Consider the following 23,660-nt stretch of genomic DNA (forward strand, 5'->3'; position numbering starts at 1 on the left):
GAGGGCCATGTTTCATCCTGCCATGCCTGACACTGAGCAAAACACAGCAAAGTAACTGTGTTTATTCCTGGCAAGGACTTTTCATTGGTTGAGGAGAAAACAATTTTTTTTCTAAAACACTATTAGAATTCAAATTAATGTCATCTTTGGATCTTCTGACCTACGAAAGGTAGTTAGAAAGAGTGAATAAATGATTTGACCAATACTTAAGATGGTATATCTCTTAAAATAGGTCAACTGAGTTTAGCTGTTGCCTCTTGCAGAATTCACCTGCAACAAGTTAGTACCAAAGGTGCTTTTGGACTTTCTTGTTTTTCTTTCAAGACATTTCGCTTCTCATCCAAGAAGCTCCCTCTATTCTGACTGGATAGTGGGGAATGGAAGGATTTAATGTAACGTAACGTAACATCACATCACATCACAACAAACACAACATAAATCCTTCCATTCCCCACCATCCAGTCAGAGCTGAAGAAGCTTCTTGGATGAGAAGTGAAACGTCTTCAAAGAAAAACAAGGAAGTCCAGTTGCCTCTTGAAAAAATCACCTTTGAGGCAACCATGACCTGGATAACTGAGAATCTCCATAGACAACAAGTTAGTACAACCCTCCATAGACAAGTCCTCTTATTAGAGAGTCTATGACTAGATCATCCCCACATCTTGCTCTCCAGAACTCAGGCATCTGTTTTCTTGCACCTCTGACTACAAACAATATGAGTGTGCCACAGATGTCCATGGGCAAGAAGGTGCCAAGACTGAGGTGGGGGATTTGGTTTGGCTTTCCGTCGTTTTCACCTTCTTATGAGTAAGAAACTCCTTCCTCAAATCTGTTTGGTATAAGAGGGGTAGAGGGAAACTCTGGCAAATGTTTTAGATTAGGTTATTAGGTTATAATAACAAATACAGTAGCATTCCTATAATCCTTTCCCTACCTGGCCTACTGATACGTACAATAGTGAATGCCATAATTTGATACTGTATGAAAAATTATTGTAAATGCAATTCATTTTTATCTATTTATAAAACTTATAGGCTACCTATCTCACCTCAAGGTAATTCTGGGAACTTTAGAGCATACATCATATGCTATAAAATTATTAGTTTTTATAATATAGCATCAGTCACTGAATAGTGGAAATATGTAGTTTTTGTTGTTATGCTAGATTACTACTTTAAAGACTAGATTACAATCCATTCATATTTGCAGCTCCATCACAGGCTTGTCCTTATAATTTTGACTTGTTCAGTCCATTACTTTCAATGATGCTTAAAATATTGTGCATTAAACCTACTCTACCACTGACTGATCTCCTACTCTGAAAAAGCCCCAAAAGAATTCTTGTACTTTTGTGCTCAACATAAATCTATAGCGAATCACTTGGCTAAAATGAAGTTTCTTATCAATATCTTGAATTAGATCTATAATTTGATCCTTGACAGAGTAAGAACAAATATGAACTAGTTCATTGGTAGGTTGGGACTCAGGTATTTAATCTACACTCCATATATTCAACAACCTGTCCAGCATAAGATCAGATTTTTCAAGGTTGATATTAGAGAGAAAATGTTAATGCTATCCATCACCTAAACACATAGAATAGTCTCTGCAACTTCTATAGGTCAGGTTAGAGGGAGCTAAGGTCAATGTTATATTAATTAAGCCCTTGATCCAAAAGCTTGGCTTGCTTTGTAAAGCCATTTCTAGTTTCCATGTCGATTGGATCTGTGAGAACCATTGCTCAAGAATCTTGCAGCATTGGTAGTGGGTATTGGAATCTTCATGAATCATAATTTCATTTTTTAAGCAAGGCCAATTACAAGTATTGATCCCAAATAATTCTGCTGAAGGAAGCAGGTATATCTGACATTGATTTAAGGTTGAAGAATAGAAAAACTATTCTCATTGGATTTGCACATCAGGCTTACAGATGGCTGCATAAGTTTCTAAAATGTTTGTATTATTATAGACCTTTGGAAATGGTTCTTTTAAATAATGAAAAGTTTACCAGCACTCAAGGATTCATTAAAGTAAGTTCTGTATGCAGGCAATGCCTAAGAGGCCATAGCAGGAAGAGAAATGTTGCCAGATGTTGTTTTGGTCTCTTCACACTGATTGGGCACGCATTTTATAATAGGCTGTGCACTCAGTGGTTTCTTGTGACTCAGGGGGTCCCTTGCTTTGTATGAAAATCTTAAGATGTCAAGATGGTACCTTATGCTTTATTTTGTTTATGACCATTATAAGTATCTATTAGCTTTCTTCTTAGATTTTCTACACTCTCCTCAGTCTTTGAAATACCAAAGTAATCTTGGGGAGTTTTGCTGTTTTTATTTCCTGTTGTTTTCTCAACTTTTGCTTCTAAACCCCACTGCAAAAATGCTAGCTGGACAATGCCGATTGGCAATGTCATTTTAGATTTAGCCTATTTCTTCCATTTTGCCCTTTTACATTCATTAAACTATTTTCATTAAATAAATGGGGATTATTTGAACCTCAGAACCTTGAAGGTGTTTAATATATTAGCCATAGTTAGAATTAATGGCCTAGCTAATAATGTCTTATTCAGTAAGCCATAGGAGAGTAATGGCTTAATGTAATGTAGAAAATCAGCCATTATTTTTAACTGAATTTCTTGATATTTCTGTAACATAAAACTAACAAACATATCTGTATAAAGTGCCATGGAAGGATGGTGTGCGTGTACGTGCGTGTGTTCTTTAGTTGAAAAAAGCCACTTGTGGCCTACAGAAACATTTTTATTCCCATGCCAATAGAGACTGCACACAGAAGGGTCCTCTGGCTCTGGCTACCTTGCTGGACTTATGCAACAACAACCTATTCCTTTCTTCTGCTAACATAATTGGTGTCTCAAAGAAGCCGTGTTCACCTCTAGGATTCGTCTGTTCAGCTATTGTTCTCCTGCAAAAGATATGTTGCCTCCTCCAGCCCCCAAAACCTGGAGCTAATTTAAGAGGCTTGTACCTCATGAGTTTATCCAATTCCCTTTTAAAGCCATCAAAGTCAGTAGCTATCACCACTTTTTTTAATTTTCAAAAATGCACAAGGTGAAGAAGTATTTTTAATTACCTGTTCTAAATCTCATTCCATTCAGCACACTTTGGAAAGGGAGACCTCCAAATAATGCATTATTTTATACAACTGCCTCCATCAGTCACTTTTTTTTTAACCAAACGTTCTAGCTTTTTCTCACAGGAGAGTTCAAACCCCATGGCAAATTTGACAGCTATCTCCTACGTTTCCCATCTTTATAATACTGCTTTGCAGATGTGGCAAACAGACATGGCATTCTAGATACAGTTCTACAATAAATGTGTATGTCATTACAGTATTGTTTGCTTTTATTTTCAACTCTCTTCCTATGATCCATACCATGGAATTTAACTTTAAAACTATGGAGCTATCCACTATAAATCCAAGATATTTTTTCTGGTTAGTCATAGTTAGCTCAGACCTAAATCAGCACATATGCAAAATTACTTTTTTTCTCTTAATGTGCATATTTTGAACAGATAGACCTTGATTTATGACCACAATTGAGCACAAAATTTCTGTTCCTAAGCAAGACAGTTGTTAAGTGAGTTTTGCCCCATTTTAAGACTTTTCTTAAGTTAAGTGAATCACTGCAGTTGTTAAGTAAATCTGGCTTCCCCATTGACTTTGCTTGTCAGAAGGTCACAATATATGATTACATAACCCCCAGATACTGCAACTGTCATAAATATATGCCAGTTGCCAAGCATTTGAATTTTGATCACATGACCATGGAAATGCTGCAGTGGTCATAAGTGTAAAAACCGGTCATAAGTCACTTTTTTCAGTGCTGTTGTAACTTTGAATTGTTACAACTGAATGAACAGTTGTAAGTTGAGTACCTTGTGTACTTAAATTACTCTATATTAGCAATTTGGTTGACCATTTACCCAGTTTAAAAAGATTCTTCTAGAGATCTTTACAATCACTTGGTAACATACAAGTCAGTTAACTGAAATTAATTTCAATCTGGATTCAATAGAAGTCCAAGTAGTTTTCTATTTAGTATGAATATTTCTTTTGAAATGAAGTAAGCCAACTTCTTTACCTGAATATCCCATGAAAGGAGTCCAGTTTCTACATCCTGGTCGGTTGGATGAGAGAGGTGTTTTTCGTACTCTAGAAATCTTTATATCTTTGGTGGAAGAAGGGCTTGTCATATTTACTGTGCTAATGTTTTCTGCATAAGAACTCTTGTCTCCAAAATATGAATCTAATAAAAATAAAAATAACATTTTAAAAAAGTAATTAATATAAAGTGATCGTTATTTAGTAATAACATTTTTAATTCTTTTAAACAAGATGTTGGAAATTTAGTGCCTGTGAGTGCCATAGCATTCCCATCCTTAGATGCTCTGGGATATCTAACATTAAAATATTATATATAAATATATCTTAAATATAGTATAAATTGAAACTCATCTACCATCTCATGAAAGTTCTAAACTTTTCAAGATAATTTTTACCAACATTTTTAAAAATTGGGGACATCTATGATACTGCAGAAAACTAGGTAATGACACTTTCAGATTACTGATATCCACATTGGAGATAAAATGAAGCCAATCCATTAATCAATTTCTAAGTATTCCTTGTTAAAGTCACAAAGTTCTATTTCCTAAATTACTAGTTTCTGCTCATCTCAGAAAAGATCTCCTTTTCAATTACACAGCAGAACAGATATATAAAATTCATAGGTCCATTAAATAAGGAAGAAAACATAGTTTCCCTGAACAAATAGAACAAGGCCACTGATACTATACCTCTTTATTTTATATTTTTCAATAATATTGTAGAAAATATGTACTTTTCCTTGTTTTGTGGAACAATTCTATGCACGCTTATTTAGAAGTTGTGTATGCTTACATTAAGTCTTACATTAAGATTAAGACTAGATATGACATTTGTGTGAGAGAAAATATTTCCATTAGTCGTAAAAATTTTATGCTAGAATGTCATAATTGGTTATCATCCTATGGATTGGAACCAGGTTTAGAATAAATCCACTGAAAACAAACAAAACAAAATAAACAAACACACAAACAGGTAAGCTAATTTAAATTGCAATAATCAGAAATCCATGTTTTACTTAGCATCACATATAAACTATAATGTCTCTTATAAAAATACGTTTTGTATTTGAGTCAATAATTGTAATTTAATATAACTGAGCAGAATCTTCGTTCGGCTTAATCATTTACAAGTTTGTTTAGAAAGAAACCAAGCCCTTTTAGCTTTAATGTCCTAGTTTAGAAAGTCCTTTTGAATTCCACCTTTTATTTTCTATTTATCAGATCCACAATTAGTCATTCATTTAAAGTGTATGTGCATATTTATAATTATAGCCTTAAATTATGTGTTTAATAAATTATTATTTATCATATATTTAATATGGCTTAGTTTACTTCAGAATTTTAACCCCACCAAATAGTGTTGCAAGTTGTCAAATGCATCACCCACTAATTATATATTTATCCATGTTTGTAAAAATGTGTTGGTTTCCCTCATATAGCATATATCTTAATATATAAGCTGTATATCTATATTTACTTATGATTAAAAATAATAGAAAAAGCTATCTTCGAGAATATACTTCGAGAATACTTTTGCGAAGATAAAATTAATTATTCCAAAATTCAGATAAATATTCAACATTAAAGGATTAACAAGTCAGATGTGTGATCAGATCAATTTAGAGAGCCAGTAGAGCAAATTTAAGAGGTGGGATTGTCATAAAAAAAAACCAAGCCCCTTCCTCAGCCAGAAAATGTTCCTAAGTGATTCCAGGCCACCTCACAGGGCTGTTCTGCAAAGAAAGGAGGGGAAACTATACATAACTCTTTGAGCTGCTGACCAAAAGGAAGGTTGTGAAAGAAATAAAATGCTTAATAGCCAGAGGAGTCAGAAAAAGCTGAAAACCCGATTGGAGGACTTTGGACCAGTGACTCTCTCAGCTAACCCATCTCATAGGGTTGTTGTTATGGAGAAAATAGGAGGGAGGAATATTATCTATGTCTGTCAAATTAAGTTATAGTTAGTCCTCAATTTATGACAATTTAGCCCCAAATTTGTTTTTAGGTGTTGTTAAGTGAGTTTTACCCCATTTTACGACCTTTCTTGCCTTGGTTGTTAAGTGAATCGCTGCAGTTGGTAAGTTAGTAAATCAGTTGTTGAGTCTGGCTTCCCCATTTAACTTTATTTACGTCAGAAGGTCGCAAAAGGGGATCACATGGCCTTTTGGGACACAGCAATAGTCATAAATATGACTCAGTTGCCAAGCATTTTAATTTTGATCACAGGATCATGGGGATGCTGCAAAGGTCGTAATTGTCGTTTTTTTCAGTGCCGTTGTAACTTTGAACGGTCACTAAACGAACTGCTGCACGTCGAGGACTACCTGTACTAATGAAGTAACAAAGGTGGGATAAAAATCTATTCCATAAATAAGAATGGAAGTTTTGCCCATTCAAGAATTGGGTAAACGAAACTGTTATTAAAGAAACCTAAACTTTGAGAGTTAGTTGCTGCTAATGCTTCCCATTCACTTATTATTAGAGAAGCCTTGAAAGGTGAGTTGTGGATTGACGTTTCCGCCCAGAAGAGTGCGTTATTTTCACTATTTCGGGGGCTGCGATCGGACTTCCTTCGGGCAATGCCCACCTTCCAACCCTTTCGGAGGGAAGGCCGAGGCGCCATTGGGGACCCTGATGGCCGTTTTCCCCCGCTGAGGGTGAGAGGGCTCGTCGGTCAAACCCGGCGTCTCTTGAAGACCGAATTGGTAACGGGGCTGACGCTCGGGGCCAGAAGACGACGAGCAGCGGCCCGAATATGAGGTGGAAGCAGCCGATACTTCCGCCATGATCCACCTGTTTCGGGGGATCGCCTCTAACAAACCCCAGCCCGAGGCAGACGGCTTAATAAACCCTCCGCCCCGTTTGCCTCAAAAAGTCAGCCCGAGCCTCGGCTGCCCCAAATGGAGACAGCGGACTGTACTATTTCAAGCAAGACAGAGGGGTGTCTCCCATTTAATTGATTTCGCCAAGTGACAAAAAATAACTCTCATACGAGCTCCCTCGACCTTGGGGAGGAACTTTCTTACACAGGTGAACATTAGAGAGTATGATTTAAGTATGCCCCCCTCCCCCTTAGCATTTTCAGCCGTTGTCTCAAAATTGTACAACCCACCAGGAAAAAGCAACCTTAACTGTGGAGGCTTCAAACAGGACAGCTCTTTTCTTTTTTTTCCCCATCGGGTTATCCAAACTTGATGCCACGTGTCATCGCTTTCAAATGATGGGAACTGTAGTCCACACAGTTTAGACTTTGGTTAAGGAATCCTAGCCCACAGTTGTACTTTTTTAAAAAAGTACTTTTTTTTAAAAAAAAAAAGGAACTTCCTAGGCAGTTGACACTGCAGTTCATTTGTAGCAAAAATGCAATTTAGAACTAAGGGAAATGATATGTATAATTTTAGATTGTTTCATCCAGGATAACATCTTCTTCTCAGTGTCAGTAACCTGTTAACATTGCGGTGGATGCTTGCATATCCTTAGTTCAGCCACTTTTTGATGAAGTGAAGCAAAAATGCTGTATTCATCATATTGAAAAGCTGGATTTAATTAAACCTGAACTGAATGTTTCGTTATAAGTGATGAGACAGCAGCTGTCAAACTTGAAACCAACGAAATCTGCAATTTGGATTGCAATAGGATTGCTTTAATGCCATTTTGAAGAGCTACTATTGTATTCCTATTGAGCTTTACTTTGCATTCAGATGGAAGGTGACAGAACTACCAAAACACACTGCATTTTTATTTATGAATCTAAATACTGATCTTTATGCAATAGTGTAATAGTGCAATATTTCCTTGCATATATCCTTCCTTGGCACTACATACAACATTCAAGCTCTAATTTCACACTCTTGCTTGCAACTTCAGACTAACCCAGGGGTCAGCAACCTGTGGCTCTGGAGCTGCATGTGGCTCTTTCATCCCTCAGCTGTGGCTCCCTGTCGCTCAAAATATGCGTCACAACCGCCAATATGCGACACCCGCTGGCACGCAATTTATTGAGCTTTTCAACCCCCGGTAGGTCAACCATGGATAAATCCAAGAAAAGTTTCAGAAGAAAACAGAACGTTTAATTCAACTACATATGCTAGTTTTGTGGCTGCTCAAGAAATAGTCAGGCACGGGAAGGGCTTTGTGGCTCCCGGTGTTTTCTGTGGGAAACGGGTCCAGACGGCTCTTTGAGTGTTTAAGGTTGAAGACCGCTGGACTAACCTAATCCAGCTAGATGTAGATAAAATTAGGAAAAATGAGAACAACTTTCCAAATACATTGATAAAGAAAACCAAAATTTAGAAATGCAGCAGTTGCAAATTGACTGATAATGGAGAATGGACACATTTTCTTCATTATAAATGGTGGTAGGGGTTTCCTGATATTCTTTGAAGCCAGTTTAGCAGCAGTGTACTTTAGTAATTAGTACCAGAAGTTGATTTATAGCGTTATCAGTTCAGAAAATGGGCATGTTTGTATGACATAATCTTGTTTGACCAGATAACCTAATAAAATTCAGTTTCATTGGAAGCAGCCATCTTGGTTGGTGCTTAGGTCACACTTGAAGTAACTCAATATAGTTCTTTAAAAATTAAAATTTAGAAATTTGAGTGACTACTGCAGAAAAGATTGAAGAGAGTTTTGTTTTTTAAGTGCCATTTTACTTTCTCCTTCCACATGGCACAGAATGAAAAAATGGAGAGATTGTATGGCTGGGATTGGTGTAATTTGTATCCATTTTAATATTCCATCTTTGTTCACAGATTGAAAGCAAATGATAATTTTCCATCAGTAAAGGTCAGAGTTGATATGGACCTGAATATTTAATTCTGTAGTTGCACATGGCGCAAGCCCAGAATTCAGTACCCCAAGAATCTACTTCCCCATCTTGCTGTGCTTTTAGCTATTGGGAATTTTTTAAAAATCAAATACAACACTTTGAAAATATTTAGCTAGTATTTGGTTTACAGCAATTGAAACTGGAATTGCCGTCATTACGTGATGTGGTTGCAAAGTGTGATGTCCTATGACCATGCTGCTTCCCAATGGCAGTTCTGGTTGCCATAATCTCACATGGCCATAACTTCCGACGTTCTGTTGGCTTTCCAATTGGCTTTGCTTGTCGGAAAGTAGCAGGGAATGTTGGAAATCATGATCATGTAACCGTGGCTTGCTGTGACATGATCATGAACACGGCACCAAGTGTCCAGATTGCGATCACATATCTGTGGATACACTGCAGTAGCCAGAAAACTGAGAACTGGTCAAAACCACTTGTTTCGCAATGAGTTTGAATTGTTGCTGAACAAGTAATTGTAACCAGAGGACCCACCTGTACTATTTTGCTTTTACATAATATGAACAACTCTGGTTTAACAATTGTTGCCTTTCTAGGTATAATGTGCATGAGTCATATGTAGCATAAAGGCTAGAACCTAAATATTTGATTAAAAAACCCTTGATACTTTTTTGAAAACAGAAATGCAACAAAAAATGCAAACCTGAAAATTTCTTATTTCCAGTGCCCCGTGGACAAATACGTCTATAATTATAACTAGCTGGGTACCCGTCCTTCGCTACGAAACTATGTGATGGGGCTTGATAGATTGACACTTAAAGCTTGAAAATTAATGAGTAGTTAACATCGACCTCTCCTCTCCCCTTCTCTCCCTCAGCCTTGCCCCACAGAAGCCTCCCCTATCCTATCCCTGCTTGCTGCTGTGAAAGTAAAACTGAAACTCCTCTCCTCTGCTTGTGTTTTGCATTTGGAACAGATTTCTTTTCAGGTGGGGAGGGGGAGTAGAACTCCTTAGCATCAAAGCGTGTTAATAATATAGGAAACACTAATGCTCCGGTGGTCATTTCGAAAAATCCTTTCTTAGTGAGCACCTAGAAGCCAAGAGGAACATACATGGCAAATTTCAAGTTTGTAGGCTTTACGGTTCTAGAGATTTCGTGATTACGGCATGAGTGGTTTTCGCTTTTATATATAGATTAACTTTAATCTGTTTTAAGCAAAACAGATTTATTTATACTTTGATTTCAATCAACTTACAAATGCAGTTGTGACATATGAAATAGAGACATTTCTATAATTCTAATGGAAACAAGTATTTTCTCTTGCAGAAAACAATCTTATACAACTTTATTCTTGAATATATACAATTATTCCAAGTTTACTAAAATTGGGATTCAAGCCACATTGTATAATAAATATTTTAGAGCAAAGAAAACAATTTGTAAAATTCAGCAAGGCCATTAGTTAAAACCAAGTTACATTATAATTATGTGTTTTCGTTAAAGAATGTCACTAATAGAGAATAACTATTTGGATACCATTGTATTTCTTCTATTATGGTTTGACAAATAAATTAAACTGGATTTAATTATCGCATATCCTGAAGGGGCATTCAAGTGCATGAAGTGTCACTTGCAAAATAAACAAGTAAATTTCTATCAACAGAAGAAATGCCTAGGACAATTTACTATCTAGTACTTGTTGCTTATCACCCAGATGGATGAATGATTGTATCATAATCATAATTCAAGTATATATCTACTGCACCTAACACAGTATGTTATTTTCAAAGTGAAGCAGCACTGAAGGCAAAATACTTAAATACATATATCTGTTACTGAAAACCTCAAGTACATGTCACACTCAGTTTATTTACTTTGTTTACAGTAACATGTACAAAATGATAGTGCTTACAGTAAAGTGGCAATTTATAATGTAAACACATTTAGAAATGCCTTGATGGAAAAATTCAAAGCTGCTTATTAAAGTATTTTATACATACTGTACCCTAGCTAATAAGTTCAGGCTGTACATTTATTCTTTGAAGGATCTCTTCAGGCATACAAAACACAGGATTTACAGGCTTAATTTGTTCTTCACCCAGTAATGATAATCCAGCAATTCCAAACAAAGTGTGAAATGGATCCACCTAGAATATATTAAGGTATATTTATTGAAAACATTACTTTCCATGAGATAAGATATTTTAAAGGATTAGGCAGTTTTCTATACTAAATAAATTTGAAGATTCAAATTAAAAAAAGAACAATGGTAATGCACATCTTATTAACTACTCATTTTTAGAAAACCAGGAAAAGTTTAAAGGATTTTAATTAAAGGAAATGCAAACTAATTAGCCAGAATACAATGTATCAACAATACTGTAGCTTTTTTTTTTTTTTCATTCCCAGGAATATAATTTAATATGTTGAGGAAAAGTAACACTGTACTTTCATTTGTAGTATGATAATGCTAAAATTCAGAGAAGTCTATACCCACTATAGGTTGAAATTATTATATTCCAATCTTATGGTAGGGAATGTCTTCATCATTTGTCATTTTACCCATCACCTTGAACTTCAAATTCAGTGCAGCTAAAGGCATGGGTTCCTAGACTGATAGGAATACTTTTAACATTGAAAACACGGGTATAATGTTCCATGCATGATGGCTTTGGCACTGAATGTAACTTTAGGCACAGGCCATAAGTTCCATTTTTCAGCACCATTGTAAACTCTGAATGCTTGCTGAACAAATGGTAGTAAGTTGAGGATTATTTGTACTTTGTTTTAGGCTTGAATGAAATGTATTTTCCATTTCATGTATACTTTTAATGTTGTGGCAGTACTGGCTATTTATAATATAGCTCGAGCCATATTATATCACAAAATGTCTAAAATGGCAACAAAACACTATTCCCTGCTACCCATGTATTTCAAAAGGAGATTTGTTAGTCATCTAACCTAATTTGTACTTTTTCTGAACAGGAAGATGTACTTCTACACTAAATGTGAAGCTAACTATGTCCATCATCTTTATTAAGGGCCCCACATATTTCTGACAATATATTTATTTATAGGCTAGTGGTTTTCCTTGCAGTATCCCCACTTCTCATTCTGAATTAAAATAATATCTAAAGTCAGATTAAGATAAAATCTTGGCAAGGATTAAAGGTTATTATATCTACCAGCATTTATTTGGAAGTCTTTGTGTTACATCTTCAAGAGATATTTTATTCAGAAGTTCTTTATATAGATTTCTTCTAACTGATTCAAGATTTTCAAAGTATTTGATTAGTTATACCCTTGATTCTGGTAACAAATTTCCCTAGTAGTAACTACTTATGATTAGAAACAACATTTAATCATGAAGATTAAAGATCTTCAGATCATCCACTAAAGTAGAACTAATCTAATTTGAAAAGAAAAAAAAATCCTTTAATGAACACCATCATTTGTGATAGATTTCTAGAAAACATGAAATAAATGCAAATGTATTTCTAAGCATCAAATACTGCTATGATTTAGTAAAATCAAATCTATTTGAGACTACTTGCCATATCTCCCGGTCTGTCAGCAAATCCTCCAGTTTCCTCATCCTGGCAAGCCAAGATAAAATTGCATAATTTCTCTCTGTCAATCCAGTGCAACCTGCCAATTATCTTCAGGGATGCTAATACCCACCATGAATAACATACATCTGGTAACTGACAAATGAAATGACAGCACAGTATGTTAGGTGATTGTTAAGAACAAGAATAATGTGATTTAAGTCAAAATAAAATATTTTCCCTGCATAAAAATTAAACAAGACAAGGGAACTCTGTTCCTTCTCCCACTGAACAAAAAAAGTTGGGAATAATAATAATAAAAACTTATTTTTATTAAACATGCACAATTTAAGCTATACAAAGTTTCCTTAAAATTATTTTATTATGCTTGCTATTTTTCATCTAGCAGCAATTTTTGTGAGAAAGCCTCCATGTAATATTGACCTATGTTTATTATGTCCATAGTTAACAAGATACAGATAAAAATACAGATTAAAACAAATTTTTAAAAAGCATAATTTTAGTGAATCTTGAAATATTCTTGCTGCCTTACTATTTTCAAAAATCTTAATTAGAATTACAAATGTTTCACAATGACTGTGTTTGAATGTGTTTGCAGCTTAGTGCTCTGTGTAATTCAGCTATTGTGAGAAAGTATTTTATTGTGGTGTGTGAATGCATTAAGGTACACATGCATGGACTTGCGGTTTCTAAAAAGTATGGATTAGATTTTTTCTGTTTAAAGAAAAAGAACATCAGATTGCAAATGCATAGAAAATAACAATGAACAGCTTTTACAACTAATAAAAAGGTTATTTAGTAAGAAACAGGATACTAAATTTGAAAAAGATAAAAAAGGGATTTCTACAAAAAATAGAAATATTAGTCTAAGTATAATAAACCAGTATATAGTATCAGTAAGATAGGGGAAAACTCCATGATTTCAGTTTCTAGTCATAGCACATTAATGAGGTAGACCTATAAGCTTTCTAGTGTCTTGACAAATTTGCTATATTAAGGAATAGTTTATCTGTCAAGTCTACTCCCCAAAACAATGTATAATACACCATTCAAACATTGCCTCATGATATTTTCCAATGGACAAAGGCAGGAGAAAATGACTTTACCGCTATTCCCTTATTATGCTGAATGTCTAGAAGATAACCAATGCTGCTTGGTGGTTAGTATGTTGTGTAGGTCTGATCTAGATAATGTTTCAAAGTTATTTGCAAATGCATAAAGAAAATAACCACCTATAAGGAATCAAGAATCCTTGCTAAAAATATTAAGTGTTAATGGAAGTATCAATGAATTCCGAATGTTGTCTTACAACAATTTACACATGCTAGAACCAATCAGTCACTTTTTACAAAATTCTGCTTCCTCTCAAACTACAGAATTCTGAAAAACACACACAAATTATACCTTTTCTGGTCTTCCATTAAGGCCACCAGATGGCAACTGACGTTCACAAAGCCACCATCCTAGAAGATCAGCATTTATTTGGTGTAACTGGCCAGTTATAGCCAGAAATCCTGTGCAACAATAGATCTAAAATTACAGATATAAAGTTCATGTCTATTTTAGAAAACTATTCAGATAAAGCAAAGGAAAAATACAATGTGGGATATCAATTACTTATATAATAAATGCAACAAATTAAATCTCTCAATTTTTAGCTATCATACTTACAATTAAGTATTAAAATATGAAACTAATTTAACCTAGTAACATTAAAAAATAAAATTTAAATTTATTGATAGAGATGCACAGGATCAATGGATAATATTAATTAATATCATAATCTTACTTTTCTTCTTAGAAAGATTTTCCTTACCCAGGTTTTTGATAACATTATGCAAACAGATTTAGCATGTCTAATATTTAGGAGACTAATGAATACTTTAAAAAAAACTTCAAAGACAATTCAGCATGTTATTACCAAGCTTTAATTATAATTTACCTGTCCTGCATGAGATTCAGATCCTGGTCTACAACCAAATCCTCCATCAAAATTCATACACGATAACACAAAATCTACTGCTTTGTCCATATCAATTGCATCCAACTTCCCCTGAAAAGCAGCAAATTGAAAATTAGTTCTTTGGCAAAATCCAACTAAGCATTGATGTCTATTCAACGTGGCAGAGGAAAACACAACCGTTATCTGTGAGTATAATAGTGAGGTGCTTCTTCTAAAATAGCTTTCTACTCAGTTTGACATATCTATAGTTAGAGAAACATTCAAAAGTCAACTCAATTGATTTCCATTATTCACTGCTCTACAATTTAGCAAATTCATAATTTCCAGGGCCTGAATGAACAAGTAGCTTCAAATGTAGAACACAGTATTTGTCAAAACTAATTAACGTTAACAATGTACTCAAAGGACTGAAGACAAGATAGCCTTTTAAATTCATTATAATACTTTATTCTTTTTTCTTCAAACTGAAGATAATACCAATTTCAAACTTGGAATCTTCAATTTTGTTGAGCTTTAATTCTTGGAATTGCCAGAATTAACCTAGCTAATACCAGTTTTCCACTCTAGGACTATTTTAAAATGTTACATACCTAATAATATTCTGGAAAGTTTTTTTTTAAAATGTTCAATAAAACAAAATACAGATTATTTGAAAACATATCTTGACCATTTCAGTATATATATATATATATTTGGTTCAAAGAACTTACCAGAAGGGCTAAAGTTGCTACTGCACAAAATGAAAATCTAGTATCAATTTCTCCTAGAGGAAGAAATAAAAGCAGCTATATACATTACATGAAAAAAGTTTACAAAATTAAGTTAGGCTCAAAAATACAAAAATAAGACATTTATGAATCAATTCAAATAACATTATAGACAAGGTTAGCTTGTTTATATAAATACTCCCAAATAAGATAAGAACATTCTTTTAAGAAATAATCATATTTAAAAGTAAATATACTAAATATATTAACAAATTAAAGATTCTGTCCTATAGATAGATTCCTATTTAAAGACGTCTTACTGCTGTTAAATTTTACATAGAAGCCAATTATATTTTCATAATAAGACTGACAAAAAGTAATTGTACTCATGCAAAAATTATAGTTAGTATTAAGCAATATATCTCAGATCTCAGAGTAATTCTAGAGCTAAAATAGTAACACATCACATTTAGAGTCAGATGTATATAAAAACTCATCATAGATCTAAGTAGCTACAGCTCAGAAAAAATGTGGAAATAACACCACATATCCTTTTGAATTATTTTTAAATCTTTCATCAGAAAATGGAAATCAATATACTTTTACAAGTTACCCCAAATGTCTCCAGCAAATGATCCATCTTCCTTCTGTAAGCTTTTTACATAACTAACAATCTTATTTACATCAACAACATCCAGACTGTCATACAGTGTTAGAATCTGGAAAACAAAACCGAAACTATTAAAATTTTAGAATATAACAATACCTGAGAACTTATTTATATATTTGAAAAAAATCCAAAACTATTTTAATTAGAATGTTATTTTACTTCACTAGCCTGAAATATACAAAAAAATCCAATCCTGTTCTATTTTATTCTACCTCCAATATAAAATACCTAGAGGTACATTACATTTTAAGTTTCCAACTATGTCCAAAATATGCTGAATTATAACTCATATTTAATTACATTTAAAGTAGACTTATGTGAATCAATGGAAATTTAGGGATGATTAAGACGACTATTTTCAATGACTTTGCACATGGCAGACCGGATCCAACCTAAGTTGTCTTTTTAATTAAGAGTAAATAATTCCAATTCTATAAACATTTATCCAGATTACCATGATTTACAGCTTTATTAATTATATAGTTAACAATTTGTATGATGAAATTATACCATGTTTTAGATGTGCAGGTATCAACAATTAAAAGAGTGTAAAATAGAATTTATTAAAAGACATATATAATTTTTGAAAGATCAAAGACAAATAAGATCTACATTTCCTTCCCTTTCTCTTATGTGAATGTGGGATTTCATCTGATCATTGCAGCTCCCATCTGATTAACTTAATAGAAGGCAGATGATTTAATATATTGTCTTGAAAGCAGGGTGGATAAAAATCAAAAAAATCAGATTTTTTTAATTTAAATTGGATTTTTTTAAAATAAAATGCTTTTTGAGGAAAATATATTACCATCCAAAGGTTATTCCATCATGAAATAAAGATTAGTTTTTTAATTATGTAGAATAAGGCTGTATATAATTTTTTTGGTAAATAAATTCCATTAATCCATTCACAATGTCATGCTCTTCCAGAGGTTTTTGTAAGATTATTGGGCAGTTTCTCTGCCTACAAGATATTATCACAGATGCTTGGTTTACTTTTGCAGTTCTCAAAACTGAATTTGACTCAGCAGAGATCACATGCCTCTTCTTCACAGCAAAAATGTTATAACATGAACAGAGTTGAGAAAAAGACCTTAATCCTATTGTTCTACAAACCTATGAATACAGAATCAACCCCTTCAGTGCTAAGTTTCAAGAAGTTCAGTGAACAGAATAGAAACAATATTTTTTTCTGATTGTTTGGAGTAGAATAGATCTGCACAAGAAGAAAGTGAAACTAAGTGTGAGGAGGAAGGGGCAAGCAGACAAGCAGTACAAAATGAAAGTGAAACTTTCTGAGCACAATACTGCACAGCCACAGACAGACAAGTCTTTGGATCTTTTTGTGCGTATGACCTGAGGTTTATCACATTCTTTCCTTGGAGGAAAAAACCTATAATGGCAGCAAGCCGTAAGAGACCCAGTTTGGCAATATGTCTAGTACGCAGTTTGGTCACAGACAATGCTGCAAATGTATCCAAGATGAAAAGAAATTTAGAAGAGCAGGAAGGGAATACAAAGCTAATAACATATGATTGCAGTGCTCAGTTGCTGCACCTCTTAGCCAAAGACTTAGTGTTCCAGAAATAGAGACTAATGTTGTTGAAATTGCTAAATACTTCCGTAACAATCATTTTGCTGCAGCAGCTCTGAAAAGGATGGGTGGAACCAAGCTAACGCTCCCACAAGATGCTAGATGGAACTCTGTGGTGGACTGTTTTGAGCAGTATATCAAGAACTGGCCTATTCTGATGACAGTTTGTGAAGAAAATCGAGATAAAATAGATGGCACTGTCATGGCCAAAATCCTCAACATTGGGCTTAAGACAAATGTTGAACATATGCTGAGCATCCTGAAACCCATCTCTGAAGCTTTAAACAAAATACAGAAAAATAGCTGTTTTATTCCTGATGCTGTTGAAATTTGGAAGGAACTGAGTGAACACTTAAAAACAGAACTACACATGGACAGAATTAAATTACAAGTATTAAAAAAACAAATGGGACAAGTACTGTCTCCAGCTCATTTTTTGGCAAATATTGTCAATATCCAGTATCAGGGTCAAAACTTAAGTGCTGAGGAAGAGGAGTTAGCTATGACATGGGTATCCAGCAATCATCCATCCATAATGCCAACTATAATAAACTTCAAAGCTAAGGGGGAACCATTCAAGAAATATATGTTTGCTGAAGATATTTTAAAGAAAGTCACACCAGTGAACTGGTGGAAGTCACTTAAGCACTTGGATTGAGAGACTGTTCAAGTAATGATTTCACTTTTAACAGCAGTAGCTTCTTCTGCAGGCGTTGAAAGAATATTCTCTTCCTTTGGACTCATTCATTCTAAATTGAGAAATCGTTTGGGACCCGATAAAGCAGGAAAGCTTGTTTTTCTTTTCCAGATTATGAACAAAGAAGATGAAGATGACGAGTGAGCCAAAGAGGACAGTATTTAAGTTTTTCATGTGTAGGCTGGGCTGACAGTCTAAGTTTCTTAATATATATATATATATATATATATATATATATATATATATATATATATATTTTGTTTAGCCAAATTAGTTAACAAACATGGATGTTTACGCAAATAACATATGCTGTAATGTTATTGTTTCAGTTGAATAAATCTATTTAAATTGTTATTATTAAGATAATGATTATTTTTCTCCTTCCTAAGTACAACAGAAAAGTTGTCCAAATATGAATGATTAACCTATTAAACTGGGGATAAAAAAACTAATATGAAAAGTTGTTATTCTAAAAATCTTCATCTACTTGCATATTAAAGTTATACCAGCAAGAATTAGTCTTTATGTAGAAAACTATGATTTAAATCAAATCCACCCTGCTTGAATGTACTTTACTATAGTTTGCATTGGTTAATATGATATGAGCTATAATTTGGAAGGCAGTTGATTTATTTCTCCAGGTCTAAGATATTCTGGTGTTTTGAATTAAGATTCAAGAATTAGATTGCTCTGATAGAATCCAGAAATCTAATACATAAATTATTTTTTTAAAATAAGTTCTCAGGTCTCAGAGTAATTCTAGAGCTGAGTGTTAAACCACATCAACTACAGATTCAGATAAACATTATTTCATCACTGACCCAAGAAGCTATAATGCTTTGTGTTAAAAGCATCAGTATTCTTAGTTATAGGAAGTCACTTAATCTTGTCAAAGTTGATTGGTCATATCACTGTTATGACTGGTTCAGGGTTATGCTACATAAGATGGGTTGACATACAAATCAATCAATAATCAATCAAACACTCAATTGTACTTTATATTTTCCCAATTTAAGACAAAACAATAAGATGAACCATTTATTTGAGAATTTATTTGAGAAAACAAAAAAGGGTATTACTTTTTAGCTAACAATGAATAATGCTGAATTTAAAGAAAGCTCAGTAAATGTAAGGAATTACTTTTTAAAAAAATGTATCTTGGAGTCTACAAAACAGTTCACAGACATTAACACTATGGATAAGCCGTTATCAACTCTGTATAAATAATGTATGTATTTACCTGAACAGCACTTAATGTATATAAAAGATGAGGATCATGGCCTATACTGGCACTTATTCCACCACATTCATGTTGGCATGATTTGATAAATGCCAGAATTTCTTCTTTGTTCATACGATGAAGCTGCCCCATGAGATCCATTACTGTCAATCCCCAATAGACGCCACTCATTCTTAAATATTCTGACATGCAATATTCCTGAAATAAGCATCACATTTATATTAATTTCTAATCTAATATTTAAAGAATCTAAAGAAATAATAAATGTAAAAGGTAACATGTTTACTTAGATGATTAGGAAAAGAATTCCCAAGGAACTTTTTCTTTACCAAGCATACACTGAGGATTCTTCCTTAAATCTACGAGCATAGAAGAGCCTAAAACAAGTATTTCATTCAGGTACAGAAATGTCCGAGATGAGTTGTTCATGGAACTCATTTTGCACCTAGAATGTCTTGAACAATTTGCACCTAGAATGTCTTGCAAATTACTAAAAGTTCCCAATTATATATTCATTGACTAAACTAACAATTCTGAATATATAAATCCTTACAACTGACAATTGTTAAATGCTAAGTACTGGTAGTCTGTCTCATATCGTCATTTGTATAATTATCCTGTCTTTCCCTCCTCAACCATCCCCCATCCCATCCAATTTAAATCTACATCAGTTTAATTACTCCATGCATCTGATTAAATGAGTTGTGGTTCCGCAAAGCTTATGCCTTTTAATAAAATCTGTTAGCCTGGAAAGATTTTGGCTATCATGGGCTGATATTGCCTATAATTAAGCATTATAATGGGCTAAAGTAGCATATTACTTTGTTCCAAATTTTTAAGCAAACAAAGAACATTTGAAAACAAGTAATAAGTATTAAACATAAAAATACGTTCAATTAATATAAAAGTGGACTTTTTAGGTCTCAGTGTCATTCTAAAGAGACTTCTACAGCTCTGAAGTCAGATAATACATGCCAGATTACATCATTGACCTAAAGAAACCATCTGCAATGTTTATTAGAGTTGCCCCATAGGGTAGATGTCCACCATAAAAACTTAACATTAAATATTAAAAGAAAACCCTTTCTATATTCCATATATATTTACATGTTCTGTAGAGAGCTAAATAAATACAATTTATGTTAACAGAATACTCACATAATCATCTTTCTTCGTTCCATAAGCAGCGATGTAGTCTGCATGCTTCTCTAACAGTAATGTTGATGGAGCATCATTTTTTATTATGACATCTTTTTGTGGTGTTCCCTTAAAAATTATATGGTAAAACTCATAAAAAAACTGTTGCAATCAAATACATAATGCAGTTTCCCAACTTATGTCGAAACAATGAATTGCATATATTATTACAGTCAGTAAACTAAATTTAAAAATGCTAATATTCATAGAAGTACAAAAAAATCTGGATACAGAAATGATGTAGATTTTACTACTATGTACTTTACATATTTTCTACAGGCGGGAAAAAATAGAAATTTGCTCTTGAGAAAATATCAATGACACTATAATAGAGCAAACTTTAAAGCCAGAAATATAAGTATAAATCTGTCAGCAACAGAGAACTATGCCATGTTCATAAAGGTTAAACTGTCCCTCCCCAAAGATGGCTGCCTAGTTAATGAATGAAAGGATGTTGATTTGCCATTGGTTGCTTCTTTTAGTTTTTTAAAAAATACTATCTTGCTCAGTTAAATTTTTCTCAAGGGACATGCATTTTGATCATCTCATTTTAGTTCTTGCTCTTGATGCTGTTTGTAAAAAAAGCACGGTAAACTCCTTTGACTCTTGCCATTTTAAATTCTGAAGTTAAGCACATGGCGCTCCACTTTCTACTTAACGATTTTGTGGTTGAAGAGGGTTAAAAAAAAAAACAACATGCCCAGCAAATCGAGAAGTTTAGGGTTTAATCCGAAGATCGCCAAGACTTTTCTTTTTAAACCAGAATAAGAAAGCACAAGTTATCAAAGCAATTGCTTAAGCTACATGCTACCTTTTGGCTTTTGCATAACCTGAACGTTCACATCCTAGGTAGGTAGGTATAGGTAAAATATATATATATATATATATATATATATATATATATATATATATATATATATATATATATATATACCTATACATATATATATATATATACCTATACCTACCTACCTAGGATGTATATATATATATATATATATATATATATATATATATATATATATATATATATATATTTCAAACAGATAGAAGTTCCTGCCCTATAAACATTGCTATACTCACCCAGCAAGAAATTCACGGGAAGTTGCCACGGTATCTCGCAAATAGCTGGGGGCTACGACTTGGACTATAAAGGAAAGCGCGCTGCATTTTCAATTTAATCATCCATTATTACCATGACGGATAAGCCTTTTTCAGAAGATTATGTCGGAGGGGGAAAGAAATGGCCCTTGGGAAAACGGGTAGCTGAGAAACGTGGCTCCCCTAAGCAGCCATGACCAATTTCTCACCCGCCAGAAAATATAAATTCCGGGGGGGGGTGTTTCTCCCTCCCCCCCCCAGTAGCCAAATACCGCGAAAAGGGTTTTTTTTTTCCTTCCACCCCCACGCTGCTTCCCCCTTCCTACCATCTCGGCCTCAGCCTCAACCTTCCGCGGAATGGCCGACGGGCCTAACAAAGGGGCTCCGCCGACTATTTGCCCTCCCCGAGGAAAGGAGCAGAAGAGAGGGGGGAGGAGGAAGGGAGAGGCGGGAGGAGCAGCGAGGGCGCGAAAAGCGGCAAGAGCGGGAAAAGGAAGCGGACACTCACCATAATGGTACATCGGCGATACCCGCTCACGTGACTCCCAGGCGCATGCGCATAGCTCACCAGGAAAAAGAAGTCGATTTCCGTCCCGGGTCCCGAATGGATCCGCTAGAGCTGGCTAAGAATTGCCTGTACGGAGAAAAGTTGTTTAAAAAAAAAAAAATTCTTCTTGTTAACCAACAGCCGTTCGGAGAAAACTACTTATTGATTTTGGTGCTTTTCTCCATTTAAAGAAATTATTCCGAGAGGTTCTGTTTTATACTCAGAGAACACTACGTTGGGGGGGGCGGAGTTATCAATTTCGTTTAATAATCTTATCTAGTTCCTGTTGTTTATAGAACAGGGATCTCCAAACTTGGCAACTTTTAAGACTTGTGGACTTCAACTCCCAGAATTCCTCAGCCAGCTTTGCTGAGGCTGAGGCATTCTGGGAATTGAAGTCCACAAGTCTTAAAGTTGCCAAGTTTGGAGATCCCGTTTATAGAAAGTAGATATGGGTGGGGGTGGGGGTGGGGGTGTTTCGTGTCTTCTTTAGAGGTAGTTCTCGACTTAACGACCGTGATCAAGCCCAAAATTTCTCTTTGGGAAATTGATTTCATTTGTTAAGTGAATTTTTCCCCATTTTACTGTTGTGGATTTAATAAGACAAACACAACTTTTGGGTTAATCAGAGACAGATTTTATATATTGCGCAATAGGTTCAAGGCTCTGTACATGAAGCGTTGAACAAAGACAGGAATTAGGTACAATGGTTTTATACCCTTCTAGACAAAAGATTCTTTGAAGTCAGCAGTTCATATGGTCCTATACATTTATCAATTTTAGTTGACATTTCCTAATTACAGAGTTTCTTTGCAAAACAGTCATAATTCTTTTTGTAGATTACTGAAGCATATCTTTTATCTTTTGTTGAAACAACAAAGTGGACATCTCTGTCACTTTAACCTCAAGGTGTAAATCACGTAGACTGTTCTTATCTGTGACAACTGAGAGGCCTTGAAGTAAGCATCCTGGCAAAGAATGTCCTTGCCTGTGTTCTAATATAATTGCAAACAATTTCTCTCTTACAATATTAAGAACAAAGAGGGCCCTTCAGTGACTATCTAACTGGACCCGTGTTTTTTATTTATTTTATTTTATTTGTTACCTGTCCCACCATATTACGACCTTTCTTGTCACAGTTAAGTGAATCATTGCAGTTATTAAGTTAGTATCAGGGTGGTTAAATGAATCTGGCTTCCCAGTTGACTTTGTCAAAAGGTTGCAAAGGGGGATCAGGACACTGCAACTATCATAAATATGAACCAGTTGCCAAGCATCCAAATTTTGATCACTTGATCATGGGGATACTGCAACGGTTGTACGAGTTTAGTTTATTTGATTTGTATACCGCCCTACTCCCGAAGGACTCAGGGCGGTGAACAGCCAAACGATAAAATACATAAATACAAAAAATTTAAAAACCAGATAAAATCAAATTAAATCATTTTGGCCCGGAC

The 23,660-nt window shown here is 34.3% G+C and overlaps 2 protein-coding genes and 3 non-coding genes across 9 annotated transcripts in view; all 5 read right to left on the reverse strand.

The window, feature by feature from the left end:
- Positions 1-6,913, reverse strand: part of MSH4 (mutS homolog 4) — a 56,625-nt gene extending 49,712 nt beyond the window's left edge. Inside the window, exons 1-2 of the mRNA XM_070939448.1 lie at positions 6,715-6,913; positions 4,103-4,267 (exon numbers count right to left, since the gene is read on the reverse strand). Of these exons, the coding sequence (XP_070795549.1) occupies positions 4,103-4,267; positions 6,715-6,913 (364 nt within the window). The remainder of the gene's footprint in view (positions 1-4,102; positions 4,268-6,714) is intronic.
- A 3,318-nt stretch (positions 6,914-10,231) lies between these two features.
- On the reverse strand, positions 10,232-22,239 carry RABGGTB (Rab geranylgeranyltransferase subunit beta). Of its 5 annotated transcripts, none has more exons than XM_070939454.1 (10): positions 22,165-22,175; positions 21,639-21,764; positions 20,517-20,624; positions 19,359-19,556; positions 15,771-15,876; positions 15,161-15,213; positions 14,430-14,540; positions 13,892-14,017; positions 12,473-12,622; positions 10,232-11,065 (listed from the first exon to the last, which is right to left on the reverse strand). In XM_070939454.1, the coding sequence occupies exons 4-10, from the start codon at positions 19,545-19,547 to the stop codon at positions 10,925-10,927; spliced, it is 876 nt and encodes a 291-aa protein (XP_070795555.1). In that variant the 5' UTR covers positions 19,548-19,556; positions 20,517-20,624; positions 21,639-21,764; positions 22,165-22,175; the 3' UTR covers positions 10,232-10,924. The 5 variants fall into 5 exon arrangements, with proteins under 5 accessions (XP_070795555.1, XP_070795554.1, XP_070795551.1 ...); XM_070939453.1 differs by lacking the exon at positions 22,165-22,175 and adding an exon at positions 21,983-22,035; XM_070939450.1 differs by lacking the exon at positions 21,639-21,764 and having other exon boundaries at positions 22,165-22,239.
- LOC139316076 (small nucleolar RNA SNORD45) lies at positions 15,582-15,662 on the reverse strand. Its single transcript, XR_011600328.1, has one exon. It is a non-coding gene; the product is annotated as a small nucleolar RNA SNORD45 (small nucleolar RNA).
- Positions 18,861-18,940, reverse strand: LOC139316074 (small nucleolar RNA SNORD45). Its single transcript, XR_011600326.1, has one exon. It is a non-coding gene; the product is annotated as a small nucleolar RNA SNORD45 (small nucleolar RNA).
- Positions 20,276-20,351, reverse strand: LOC139316075 (small nucleolar RNA SNORD45). The gene has a single exon (XR_011600327.1). It is a non-coding gene; the product is annotated as a small nucleolar RNA SNORD45 (small nucleolar RNA).
- Positions 22,240-23,660: the final 1,421 nt, after the last annotated feature.

The sequence above is a fragment of the Pituophis catenifer genome, unplaced genomic scaffold, assembly GCF_029215685.1.
Source record: "Pituophis catenifer annectens isolate HBS135680 unplaced genomic scaffold, rPitCat1.0.hap2 SCAF_3, whole genome shotgun sequence".
Lineage (NCBI taxonomy): Eukaryota > Metazoa > Chordata > Lepidosauria > Squamata > Colubridae > Pituophis > Pituophis catenifer.

Excerpts from the sequence above, each read along its gene's own strand:
- RABGGTB (XM_070939450.1), bottom strand. Across the intron at positions 14,018-14,429 it reads CTGAATCTCATGCAGGACAG|ATCTATTGTTGCACAGGATT; the intron begins GTAAATTATAAT and ends CTGTAATTTTAG. Across the intron at positions 11,066-12,472 it reads CTGACAGACCGGGAGATATG|GTGGATCCATTTCACACTTT; the intron begins GCAAGTAGTCTC and ends AATATATTCTAG.